Source organism: Galeopterus variegatus, unplaced genomic scaffold (genome assembly GCF_000696425.1).
Source record: "Galeopterus variegatus unplaced genomic scaffold, G_variegatus-3.0.2 Scaffold102, whole genome shotgun sequence".
Lineage (NCBI taxonomy): Eukaryota > Metazoa > Chordata > Mammalia > Dermoptera > Cynocephalidae > Galeopterus > Galeopterus variegatus.
The window spans coordinates 345,789-358,730 of NW_007726213.1; the positions used below are offsets into that span (position 1 = coordinate 345,789).

At 32.3% G+C, this 12,942-nt stretch overlaps 1 protein-coding gene across 1 annotated transcript in view; it reads left to right on the forward strand.

The window, feature by feature from the left end:
• Window positions 1–12,942, forward strand: part of KIF18A (kinesin family member 18A) — a 76,282-nt gene that overhangs the window by 12,059 nt on the left and 51,281 nt on the right. Inside the window, exons 4-10 of the mRNA XM_008584157.1 lie at window positions 589–693; window positions 1,160–1,270; window positions 2,693–2,890; window positions 4,895–5,071; window positions 6,681–6,755; window positions 6,970–7,082; window positions 11,172–11,334. Coding sequence (XP_008582379.1) covers window positions 589–693; window positions 1,160–1,270; window positions 2,693–2,890; window positions 4,895–5,071; window positions 6,681–6,755; window positions 6,970–7,082; window positions 11,172–11,334 — 942 coding nt within the window. The remainder of the gene's footprint in view (window positions 1–588; window positions 694–1,159; window positions 1,271–2,692; window positions 2,891–4,894; window positions 5,072–6,680; window positions 6,756–6,969; window positions 7,083–11,171; window positions 11,335–12,942) is intronic.

Here is a 12,942-nt window from a genome sequence, read left to right on the forward strand (position 1 = left end):
TAGTTCCCTTATCATTCAAATGAAGGGGGGCTCCCCTTTTGGAATTTATCATTATTAATTATACGTTAAACGATGTAATTGAAGGATAAATGAAACAATACCATCCATTCTTGAGTATGGGTTTTCTTTAACATTTAAGCTCTAAAATTTAAAAAGTTTGGACTACTTGGGCATCATGAAATAATATCTTTTCTAGTAAAAATCATACCACCTTCATAAAACCTCTATTTCAGATCCACCAGAATTTCCCGAGACCATATATTGCATATATTTCTAGGAAATAAAAAAGGCAATTCAGTCATCTTACTTATCTCTGTTTAACCACAGTCATAAAGTCAGGAATTATGGGGTGAGGGTATAATGGCTCCTACTTGAAGTTTCAGCCTCAAACCTAGGTAATCAAACTCTTCTATTTTCTAGTGTGGTAGAAAATTGATGGCAATACGAGATACAAGGAGTGAGATGAATGAAAATGTGTTGCTGCTTGTCCTTAAGATAAAATTCTAATTACTTTAAATCAGCAATGTGTGTGTGATGTAATCACTATTGTTTTGATATCAGTGCTAAAGAAGTTCTTTTAACTTTAAGGTATATAACGAACAGATTCGTGACCTCTTAGTAAATTCAGGGCCACTTGCTGTTCGGGAAGATGCCCAAAAAGGGGTGGTCATTCAGGGGCTGACTTTACACCAGGTATGTTTATAAATATATCTTTTCCCTGTTGAAATAGTCAATGTGGTTATTTAGCCATTTCTACAAGTCATTTACTTATTTTCCATCCTGTGAGAAAAAAAATCCAATGAAGTGCAGAATTTAAATGATCAGCGTATACTTTTAGACTTATTTTCTTTTCTTGTGAAATAATTCAGTGAACTTTTCTATCAAAAATCTGCTTGAACATTTAATGCCATGTGTTATTCTGCTTAATGCATTTATATTTTATCCCTTCAACAACAGATTTTGTATTTTATTTCTCCATAACACCGAAGTACTATGCAGATGATACATGGTCAATATTTAATAGGAAATAGGATTGAATTTATAGAAAACATTTTTCTACTCTTTTTTACCTTTAAAAGTCTTCTTGTTTGTTGAAAGTTTATTGAAAAATTTAAAGATAAATGGATAATTTACTTTTCTCCTACTTAAACTTCTCTAGCCCAGATCCTCAGAGGAAATTTTACAGTTATTGGATAATGGAAACAAAAACAGGACACAACATCCCACTGATATGAATGCTACATCTTCTCGTTCTCATGCTGTCTTCCAGGTAACAGGCCACTAGACTATCACTCTTAAAATTGAATTAAAATAAATGAAACCAAATTCATGGATAATTTTTATACATGAGAAAAAAAAATCTTACTCTGTAGACTTCTTCACTTCTCAGTATTTCTTTTACTTTGTCACTTTTAGGAGATTCTATCACCAAGAATATTTAGAATTAAGATGACATAAATCAAAAACACAAATTTTCACTTTTGTGAAGATATAGTCGTAGTGATAGAAGTTTTTAGTTTTGTTTTTTCAGTTGGTGAAAATATTTCATCTTTCCAATAGATAATCTTATATTCAGAATTAGATTTCTCTCTATAGATTTAGATTTACAGAAACAAATTGGGAAGATTCTGATTCACTTTTTCAAACATTTCACCATGAGGACCGTGTAGGTAGTTGCATTCCTTAAGGAAGTATAATTCAGTTGATAAAATACTTTTTAGGAATGCAATTCCAAAAAGAGCACAGGTTAGTTGCTATTATTTCTTATAGTTTCTAGTCCTGTTAATATCCAAGTGATTCTATAAAGCTTCATTCTGGATTATTCTATCTGAAATTTATCCTTAAGAAAAATTTTTACAGTGAAAAGTATTCATATCTGAGGCAATCAAGCCATTCAGATAGACTTGTCAACAAAATTTCATTAATATTTTCTGTTCTTACCACTGACTCTTCATCTATCAGTGGTCTTGAGAGAAATGTTTATCTGTGACACCAAGATTTACCTGAATGTCTTGGACCCTGTTTTATAAAAAAACTTAATAAAAGGGTTTTATAATGGAGTAATAGCTTACCTTCCTCATCTCTTTTAAGTTAGCCACCTAACTTATTTCAGTTAAACTGCAACAAAGTAGCTTATAATAGTTGAATAAATTATGCTTTACTGGGCAGTTAAAAATGCAAATATACTTTACCACTTTTTTTTCTTAATTAGAAGGATCTATAGCTGTTTGGGGGATTAGAATAAATTTACTCTTTAGTTTGGGTTAACGTTCAAATTCAGCTTTCCTTTGGCGACAGTCCCTGGAGACATACAGAGCATCCTGACCACTGCCTTTTGCTTTCTCTTAGGAACACTATTTCTGTAGTATCTGTGAGCCCCACCATAACCTCTAATAATTCCACGTTCTGGTTCAAGGGATATCAGAACACACACAGCAGTTGTTTTGACCTTCTGTCAGGTCAAGAGCTATTTTCCTTCCTGTTCACATATAGGAAGCTTTATTGTCTTCATATTTTTGTCAACTTTGGTAATTACTTTCAGTACTCTTGAATAGTCAGATTATACCTTGTTCAGTTTTTTTTTAATGAAAATAGTCTTGGTTTCATACTCTTTTAAAAATAAAGTGTATCTCTTTTATTATTTTTAAATCCTATCCTCATTTTTCCCTGTCTTCCTGTGATTTCAAAACAGATTTACTTGCGACAACAAGATAAGACAGCTAGTATCAATCAAAATGTCCATATTGCCAAGATGTTGCTCATTGACCTGGCAGGTTCCGAGCGTGCCAGTGCTACCAGTGCTAAAGGGGCCCGGTTTGTAGAAGGCACAAATATTAACAGATCACTTTTAGCTCTTGGGAATGTCATCAATGCCTTAGCAGATACAAAGGTAGGTACTATGTGTTTATTTGTTAAATATTTTGAAGTTTGATATTGAAACATAGAATAGAATTCCTAAAAAGTTACTATTTAGTGTAATTTTGTTTTAAAGGTCTATTACAAATCAAATTTCAAGAGTATATAAATAATGTTTACAGATCAAAGACCTCAGAGAGCCCAGTCTATCAAATAAAGCTGTGCTTCTTGTATTTATTTTTTAATTTTCAGTTTTATAATCAGAATTAGTTAAAATGAAAAGTAATGGATATTAGATTAACAGTTAATATTTTTTGGTACATCCTCATCACTTATTTTGAACTTGGTTTTTAAAGTGACCATTTAATGATTATTACACAACAAGCATGATCACCGAATTGGCATGAAGAAAAAAATATATATTTTAGAAAAACTAAATTCTATTCTTGTTAGTATTTTATTTACTGTAAAAATGGGTTAAATATTAAAGCGTGTTGATTTTTTTTCTTTTTTTTTAAGACAGAGAGAATTAAGATATAAAATGTAATGAAATCACCTAATGGAATGATGTTTACTAGATGCTTTGGTGGGACATTTAAAAATATTTTATATGTACCATATGCCAGAAATGGTTACTAGAACACAGTGTATTTGACAACTTATATATTTATAAATATAATTTCCATTTTTAAAAATTAAAATATAATTTAAGTTAAACCAGCCTCATAAGCCTTAGGAAGATTATTGTTCAACTGTTCAAAATGTTAATTTTTGATATACAATGAAGTATATTAAAATGATTGGGAGAGTCTTTAACAAAAGGCAAGTTGCTGAAATCACATGAAATTTTAAAAGCAAGATATCTTTTATATTCTAAGTTAAAATCTTAAACATGTAAGCAGACAGCATGGTATTAGAGACTGATTTTGTAAACTTAAGCCATCCGTAGGATTTTTGCCATATGTACTTATACTCAGTTTTTGCTTTTTTGGTGGTTGGCCAGTAGGGGAATCCAAACCCTTGACCTTGGTGTTAGCACCACACTCTAACCAACTAAGTTAACTGGCCAGCCCCCTAATTTTTAAATAACGACTCCTATTGAGTCATTTATGAGTCCGTGTTTAATGCATGTCTTGTACATGTAAAATTATTTTAAGTAACACCAGCAGTGCACACTCCATACTGTTTGAGAAAGACTTGTAGTGGAACACACAGTACTACTAGGACTTTGGAGGCCTAGTACTTATTTCTAACTCTGTGAATTTACCTGCAGTGTGACCTGAGGTGAGTCATTTCCCTTTTTGATTAGCTTCGATTTCCTCTTCTATATTAGGATTTTCATTAGACAACATTGAGTTGCTTTAAGCTTAACATTATAATGTCTGTTTTTATGTAGAAGTTGTACTTTTTGGAAAATTAGAGCTGTATCTCTAAGTGAAAGAAAATCTTGAGAAATTAACTGATTTCAGGTGAAGTATCTGTAACATTGTAATTACAGTTTATCTTATATTAATGTTAAATGGTTACTTAAAGAGAAGTATCTCTATGCCATGCAGAATTCTTATTATTTCTCTAGTATATTTGTATAGGGCATATATTTTACTTTTATATTTTAATTTCTTTTTTAAAAATGAAAAATATTTTGTAAATAGACACTTCATTTTCAAGTAGTTTTAGATTTACAGAAAAGTTGCTAAGATAATACGAAAAGATTTTGTTAAATATACCTACACCCAGTTCCCCCTTTTGTTAACTTTTAACATTAACATGGTACTTTTATCACAACTAATTTACCCATATTGCTACATTGTTGTGAACTAAAGTTCATACTTATTCACATGGAGATTTTTTTAAACAGGATATTTGTTTTATATATTCATTGAATAGTTTTTTAAGATTGATTTTCATCATTTCAGTCACCAATTATATCTTAAGTCTGGGTAAAGTTGGGCAGTGCTTGAGTTCTTACAGTGAGGTGGTAGCAGGTTTGCATTTAAATGTGGAAAATGACATAAGAATTCTTTTTTTGTTCTTTCAGAGAAAGAATCAGCATATTCCTTACAGAAATAGTAAGCTTACTCGCTTGTTAAAGGACTCTCTTGGAGGAAACTGTCAAACTATAATGATAGCTGCTGTTAGTCCTTCCTCTGTATTCTACGATGACACATATAACACTCTTAAGTATGCTAACCGTGCAAAGGACATTAAATCTTCTGTAAGTGTGTTTGCTCTACCTTTGTTTTGAGGGTATTAGGTGCATATTATTTTTATAATTCTAATAAAATTATAAAATAGGGTTGTGTTTCTACTAATGAGTTAGGCAGCTGAGGGTCAGACATGTCTTTACTAACCTGGTTAATTGAACATTAACTTAACTATTAGGCATCTTAATTATATATTTATATAATAGATACTATTATTCAATCTTTTGGGAGCTAGGGTGCTTTACTGCCTGTCTTCCCAACGTTTTCCACATCATGGCACATGGTATTTGGATGACGCCCTGGAGTAACTGATCAGGGCTTTAACACATTTGTTGCAGCCAAGGATGATGCTCTGCTTTAGCCAAGCACCAACACTTTCTACCTGAAAACTTTGGACATGTTGGTTAATCTCTCCAAGTCTCAGTTACTTCATCTATAAAAATAGGTATAATATCTGCCTTAGTTTATGAAGGAAATAGCCTTTTCTAAATAATTTATTTTCACAATTATGTTGATGTGCCAATCTCTATATATCTCGAGACATAAATATAATAATGATTAGTTAGGTCAGTATTTTTGCCAAAGGTTTGTAGTACTTTTAAAAAAGTAAGTCAAGCGCTGGCCCGGTGGCGCACTGGAGAGTGCGCCGCTTGAGAGCGCGGTGGCGCTCCCGCCGAGGGTTCGGATCCCATGTGGAGACCAGTTCCGGCTCACTGGCTGAGCACGGTGTGGGCGCAACACCGAGGGTTGCGATCCCGTTACCCGTCAGTAAAAAAAGACAAAAAGGGAAAAAAAGAAAAGTAAGTCAAACATGTTGTATGTTTAAAATCACAGGATCTCAGGGTTGGAGGAGACCTAGAGTTAAACTGGTGTGATGACAACTCCTTTTCTCTCTTTCCCCTCTTCTACTCCCATAATGTGCCTGAAGATGAGCAGGTTATTATCATCCTGAGAGAAATGTTCATATACTGTTAATATAATTAATTGTGAAGGGTTGTACTATATGAGTATACAAAGGTTTTTCACATGTTTTTCATGTAATCCTCTACTAGCTTATTGAAGAAAACATTTTTAACTTCACTTTGCAAATGAGTAAGCAAGGTCAGAGAGTTTTAAGTACTTAATTCTAAGTCATGTAAGTGAGAAATGGGGAGGGCCTCAAAATCAAGTATTTGGAATAATATGTTTAATATTCTCTGCATCATTCCATAGATGCCAATGGGTTCATACCATTATAAAAAGGATAAAATATAATAAGAACTCAGTAAAAACTACTTGAACTCATAAATGGGTGGAACGTAAAATTGTCTCTGAGTTTGTTTGAAGATAGGGGAAAAAGAAATAGGCCATTTTTATTATATTGTGAATGAATGCTTAAAAGTACCTTTTCCCAGTAAGGCAAGTTTTTAGTAATTTCATTTGCATTATTAGTAAGCTTAGCATATCCTCTTGTAGATTTTAAACATGAGCATAATTGATTATGATTGTCACATGCTTGTAATTGTCACAAATTCTGAACTCATGGAACTGAACTAATGATGATGTAATGCTATTTTGTTTGTGTATATGACTATGTGGTTATTATCTCTGTACACAATCATAATTTTTATCTTTTAACAGTTGAAGAGCAATGTTCTTAACCTCGACAATCATATAACTCAATATGTAAAGATCTGTAATGAGCAGAAGGCAGAGGTAAGTGTACTGTTTACATTGTTATGCTAAACCCCATTAGTTCTTCATATATAGGATTCTGTAATCCTAATTTTTCAAAAATTTAATGTGTTTTCCTATTACAATAGAAATCTGGCTTATTCAGTTATTTTTCACAGCTAAAATTTTGCTGTGGCCATGTAAATGGAGACAAATAACTTGTTTTATATTTTAACTAGTGTTTTCTCTCTACTAGATTTTAATGTTAAAAGAAAAGCTAAAAGCCTATGAGGAACAAAAAGCTGTTACTGATGAAAATGACAAAGCAAAGTTAATGATTTCAAACCCTCAGAGAAAAGAAATCGAAAGGTAAGAATGACATTAAGATCTTATTTTGAGGAATTTATTGTTTTAAAATTTAGTCATATCTTATCTGACTAGATGATGATATTAATCATCATTTGTTAAATGTCTTTCGTGTGTGTGTGTGTGTGTGTGTGTGTGTGTGTGTTTGTGTGTGTATTCTCAGCTGAATTTAGGAAGTCACTGATTACTCTTTATATTGCATACTTTGGAGATCAGATAACTTTAGTTGTGATTTTACAGACAGTGAGGAGAACCAGGAGTTAGGTATAAGATAGAAGAGGTAAAGCCAATTATGTCACTTGTGAAGTTAATTTTTAGTGGTGCTCAAATTTTTCTTCTCTGTCATTATCATTATTTGTATAGTCCATATAAATCTATCCTTTATTTTATTGAGTATATAGCCCTAACAATCCACTTATTGAGTATAAATAGTTAATTATTTGAATGAACATGTCTCACTGATATAAATTGATACAGAATTTTGATAGGTTCCCACTAAGTTTCTAAGCAGATAAATTTTTTTAAAAAAACAGAAAGTAGTTAATAATATAGAATTCAAAAGTACTTTTTCCTCAAGCAATTAAAATTGGGACACTGAATGAACATGTCTCACTGATATAAATTGATACAGAATTTTGATAGGTTCCCACTAAGTTTCTAAGCAGATAAATTTTTTTAAAAAAACAGGAAGTAGTTAATAATATAGAATTCAAAAGTACTTTTTCCTCAAGCAATTAAAATTGGGACACTGGATCAAGAAATGTTCATCTTGAGTAGTTCTAGGAAGACAGTAAGGAGTTGCTGGATTAATCAAGTTTGGTAATTACTCCTTATTTAGGGAATCTAAGAGATTTCCAAAGTATATCAGCATGTTAAAGGCTCTGAGAGACCCTGTAGTGAAGGGATCTCTTCAACTTTGATTAAAGTTCAGTAAAGTTAAACTTATTTGACATTCTCCAGAGCCAATTGTCTATTGTTAGTATGAGAAGCCAACCACAACTTAAGTCAATGATTATCATACTATTTTGGAACTCTAGAATTTGAAGAAAGTGTCGTGGTGTCCATATGGAAAACTGGAAGATTCTAGTTAGCAATGGCTTTCAACCTAGATTCAGCTGCAACGACTTTTTAAAATTGCACTTGTGTGTGGAAGTTTTACATAAAATTACCTGATATGAAAAAAATATTTTTTTCTGCCTTAATTGACCCCAGATGCTAAAATAACTACTTGTACTATTTTTATATATGACTTTGTAGTTTTTGATGTTTTTTAGACCCATATTAACTTTATCTGTTCACTACAACAACTGTTTGAAAAAGAATTGAGGGAGGTATTGCTTCCTCACAGATAACTGGAAGAACTCACATCTTTCAAGTCTTAATCCTTGCGTTCCCACAGTATGCTACTTTGCAAACATCATAAGTAATTGCAATGGTTATTTCTATGAATGACAGTCAGTTTTTAATGCAGTATAAAATCAACCTATATATTGCTACAGTGCAAGAGCTCTGTTTATACTGGAGAATTGCTAGTGTGTTTAAGTTTTTTCTGTTAATCTCCCTAATGGCCCATTTTAAGATAATTGTTGTTATTTTTTTATTGGTCTTATGATGCTTTTTTATTCCCACCAATTTTATTGTGTCATTTAAAAATTTATTTAAGTAAAATGACTTGTTATTATTCATTTACTTTCATCAAAGAAAGCTTTTAACTCTGATGTATTATCATTAGTTGTTGTTATTTCATTTTGATAGTCAAACATAGGAGTGGTCTTCATAAAACCAGATATCTGTTACTACAAGTTTCTTGAAAATTAAAGAAGTCTCCAGCTTCTTAAAGTTGGAATAATTTCTTCCATAGAATTGCTCAGCACTACTTAACCAGGTCTACTTTACCAATTAAAACCTTACAGATTAGTAAACTTTCCTAGAGTCGATAGCTTTAATTCATTGAACCTTCCGTTCTGGTAAAATGATTTGGGAGAGAGGTGACCTTAGCTATGAAATAAGTATTTATTTGGATATTTTTCATATTTCAACCTGACTTTTAACTAACAATTAAAAACTTTGATTTTAATTTTGGCAACATGTTAAATAATTTACTAGTATTTATAAAGGAAATAATGATAAAATTGTGTACCCCATAATCTTTGTTATTATTCCTCAAAAGCAACTGTCTTCTGAAAGAAATATGTGAAATATCTTTTATCATATAAATCATTCTGTTACATAGGACTTTTTTCCTTTTCTTTTTTGGCAGCTGGCTGGTACAGGGATCTGAACCCTTGACTTTGTTGTTATAACACCAAGCCACCAATCTCTAACCAGCTGAACTAACTGACCAGCCCTAGGACTTTTTTTAATGCCATGAATTTTCAGAATCTTTTTCCATAATACTTAACATTTTTATGAAGTTTAAACAGATAAAGGGAAGAATATACAGTATTTGTCTGTCAAAGCTACTGGAAAGCTAATATTCAAAAGGAAATGGAAAATATAACTGTTCTTTATAATGAGTAATTATAAAACTTTACTGTGACTATGCCAAAAAGATTCTGTAGAGTTTAATATTTATTACGTATTACGTAAAAGTATTGGTGCAGATTTTTGTCTCTAGTTAACTTACATCTTTTAAATGACTAGAAAGTCGTTAATATTAGTCAATCCCTTAGAAGGCTTCATGTTAAAATGATAGTTTTTTTTTTAAAAAAGGAGCTCTCTAGAAACCTTTGGTACTTATTTTCTTCCTTCCTTCTTAATTAGTAAATACCACCAACTAAAATAAGTCTGGACCACAAAATTACAAAATTAATAAATATGTAACTTTGTCCTTGGATAAAAAGTTACAAAAAAACTAAGAAATTATCTTTGGGTATAACCTAAAGATAACTTATCAATTCATTTACTGGCATTAGTGTTGGTGTAATATAATACAATGAAATTGCAATGTCTGTACATACTTCCTATGAAATATTTATCAGTTTGACAAAACTGCAATAAGGTCAATGTATTGTGGCTTATATTCATTCCCTATAGAGTTTCATTAAGAACTACTGACGTAAATAGGCAGTGTCTTTACCACAGATCCTTACAAATATATCTAAAATTCTGACCAAAGAACATTTATTTTTAAATTCACATACTTGATTTTATGTTAAAGGCTTCACAGTCAATTTTTCTTTGGGATTTTTGCCTGTATGTGACTGCTTGTACTGTTACTGCAGCTCAGAGCTCATCTGTGACTTAAAAGCACAAATATACTTTTATAAAATTAAAGTATCACTGTGATCAATGTAGTGCTGACCCTGGAGGATGCAGGATTGCAGTTTCCTTCCAGTGTTTTCATAGGAGTTAATCAGCTTGAAGTCTGGGCATTAGGAGACCTGAATCAAACTCCCCAACTTAGATTCTTTAGATCTATATTGCCCTTTGGAGGAAGCACACTGGCAGCTTTTCTAGGTTTACCGTGTTGTAAACTTAGATGTTTTGGGTCCTGACAGTGTCAGTTGACTCTTAGCCAGGCTGTAGGGGATACCTAAACATATGGTGTGTTTTCACTATAACAAATTCTAAAGCTAAAAATTGTTTCTCTCACTTTCCCTAGGGGGCCATGGAGGCACCATATGATTATGCCTCCCACTGCTTATTTCTTCACAGTGAGCCAGCACTGAAAGAGCACACAATGCTGTGTTGCTGGTGGGGCCTTATGAATTGTGATAGTACAGGTCCAGGTTATCATCCTTTTCCCACAAACACAAAATATTTTATTTTTGCTGAGCAGTTGGATTACATATAGATGTAAGCATAGACAAAATGCAGTATATTGCTAATATCAGAGGCCTGGTGCTACCTATATATTTCTATTAACATGATCTTCCTTGAGGGAGGGAGAGAGATACCAAACGTAGTAGAAATAAAGTTAATAACCTTTTCTAAACATTTTTGTAATAGGAAACAGTCATTTTAACCCACTTACTGTTTATCATTGAGTATAATTTTGTGAGTGATATATATTCTTTTGTCCACACATTTCTTTGAGTAAACTTTGTCACAAAATTAGTGAAATTCTGCAATGTGTTTTATTTTTGGTAGATTTCAAGACATTCTGAACTGCTTGTTCAAGAATCGAGAAGAAATCAGACAAGAATATCTGAAGTTGGAAATGTTACTTAAAGAAAATGAACTTAAGTCATTCTATCAACAACAGTGCCATAAGCAAATAGAAATGATGTGTTCTGAAGACAAAATAGAAAAGGTATTTAACAATCTCATAGATAAATTTTAGAGAATATAAAATCATGGAGAAGTCTAATTCTAGAAATTTGAAATCCAAAATCTCATTCTCTACAATTGCTTTTCTGAGGGTTTGTGGAACTCTTAGCAGGATGCTAACACGCTGAGGGAGATTCAGTTACCAAAGCTGGGGCAGAGAGAGCAGTCTACCCCAGTTTGCAGGCAATAGTTAATAACTTAGTCTAACAGATTTTATTTTTCCCAGGAAAGAATATTTTATCACTGATACTGTCAGATGTGCAAGCACATGGTCCTAATAAAAAGGAGATCAACTTTTAATCAGTTTTATTACTGTTTTTAAATGCAATCGTACACTGTGGTTTCCCTGTACATACACAGACCATTCTCACTACCCTGCATTTAATGTATACCACTACTTAAGTAAGAGACCCAAGGGAGTAGGTGAGTTAGAAATGAGAGCTCACACATAAAGCTGAACTTCAGAGGTCAGTACCCTTCATATTTAGAGTACGCCAGAAAAAAGAAAGCATGCCAATCAGCACAGGATGACAAACACTCATGCCTGTAGTTAGAACAAGGCTCATTTGAAGGCTGTCAGTAGAGATGTGTTTTTTATAATGATTGAGGTTTGAATTTTTACAACCAATGTATTTTGTTTGGAAAACCCCTAAAGTTGAAAAATTATATACGAAATGGTGTCAAACCAATGATACCTCTGGGGTATCTTGCAGAAACAATGCAAAATCAGTCTAGAGGAATAGGCCCTCAGCTCTAGCCATTAATGAGCTTACAGTCCAAAATTACAAAACACATGGTGAAACAATCCACCACAAGCATTCATCAACAGGCTGAACAAATCTGACAGAATCCCCAAAACTTTAGATACTAGAACAATCTGACAGAAACTATAAAAATGACTAAAACCATAAAAGAAGGAATAAAAGGTAAAGGAATCAGTGATAAGTACACTACAAAAAAAGAACATACAAATATGAGGCAAAAAAAATGAATGCAACTTCCAGGAGTTACAGATTTATTCAATAAAATTTAAAACTCACATCGAATAAAAGGTAAAGGAATCAGTGATAAGTACACTACAAAAAAAGAACATACAAATATGAGGCAAAAAAAAATGAATGCAACTTCCAGGAGTTACAGATTTATTCAATAAAATTTAAAACTCACATTATGGATACAATACTAGGCAATGTTTAAGCACTTTACATACATTTAACTCATTTAGTCCTCAGAAAACTCCATGAGATATTTAGTAATATTATCTCATAATGAAGATGAGGAAACCAAGGCACAGGTAAATCATTTTGTTCAAAGTCACACAGCTTGTAGGTGGCTGATTTATGATTTGAATTCAAGCAAACTGATTCTAAAGCCTGTGTTCTTATTCCTATACTTTTTTGCATGTTAGATACAGCTCCAGAGAGAATTAAGGAACTGGAGGATATAGCTGAGAAAATCACACCAAATGTAGTATAAAGAGATGGCATATGTGGGCAGGATGTTTTTACATGAAGGATAGACTTAATGTAACACGAAGAAAAAGTCATGTATTCATCTAATAGGCATTCCAGAAGGAGAGTTTAGTGAGAAA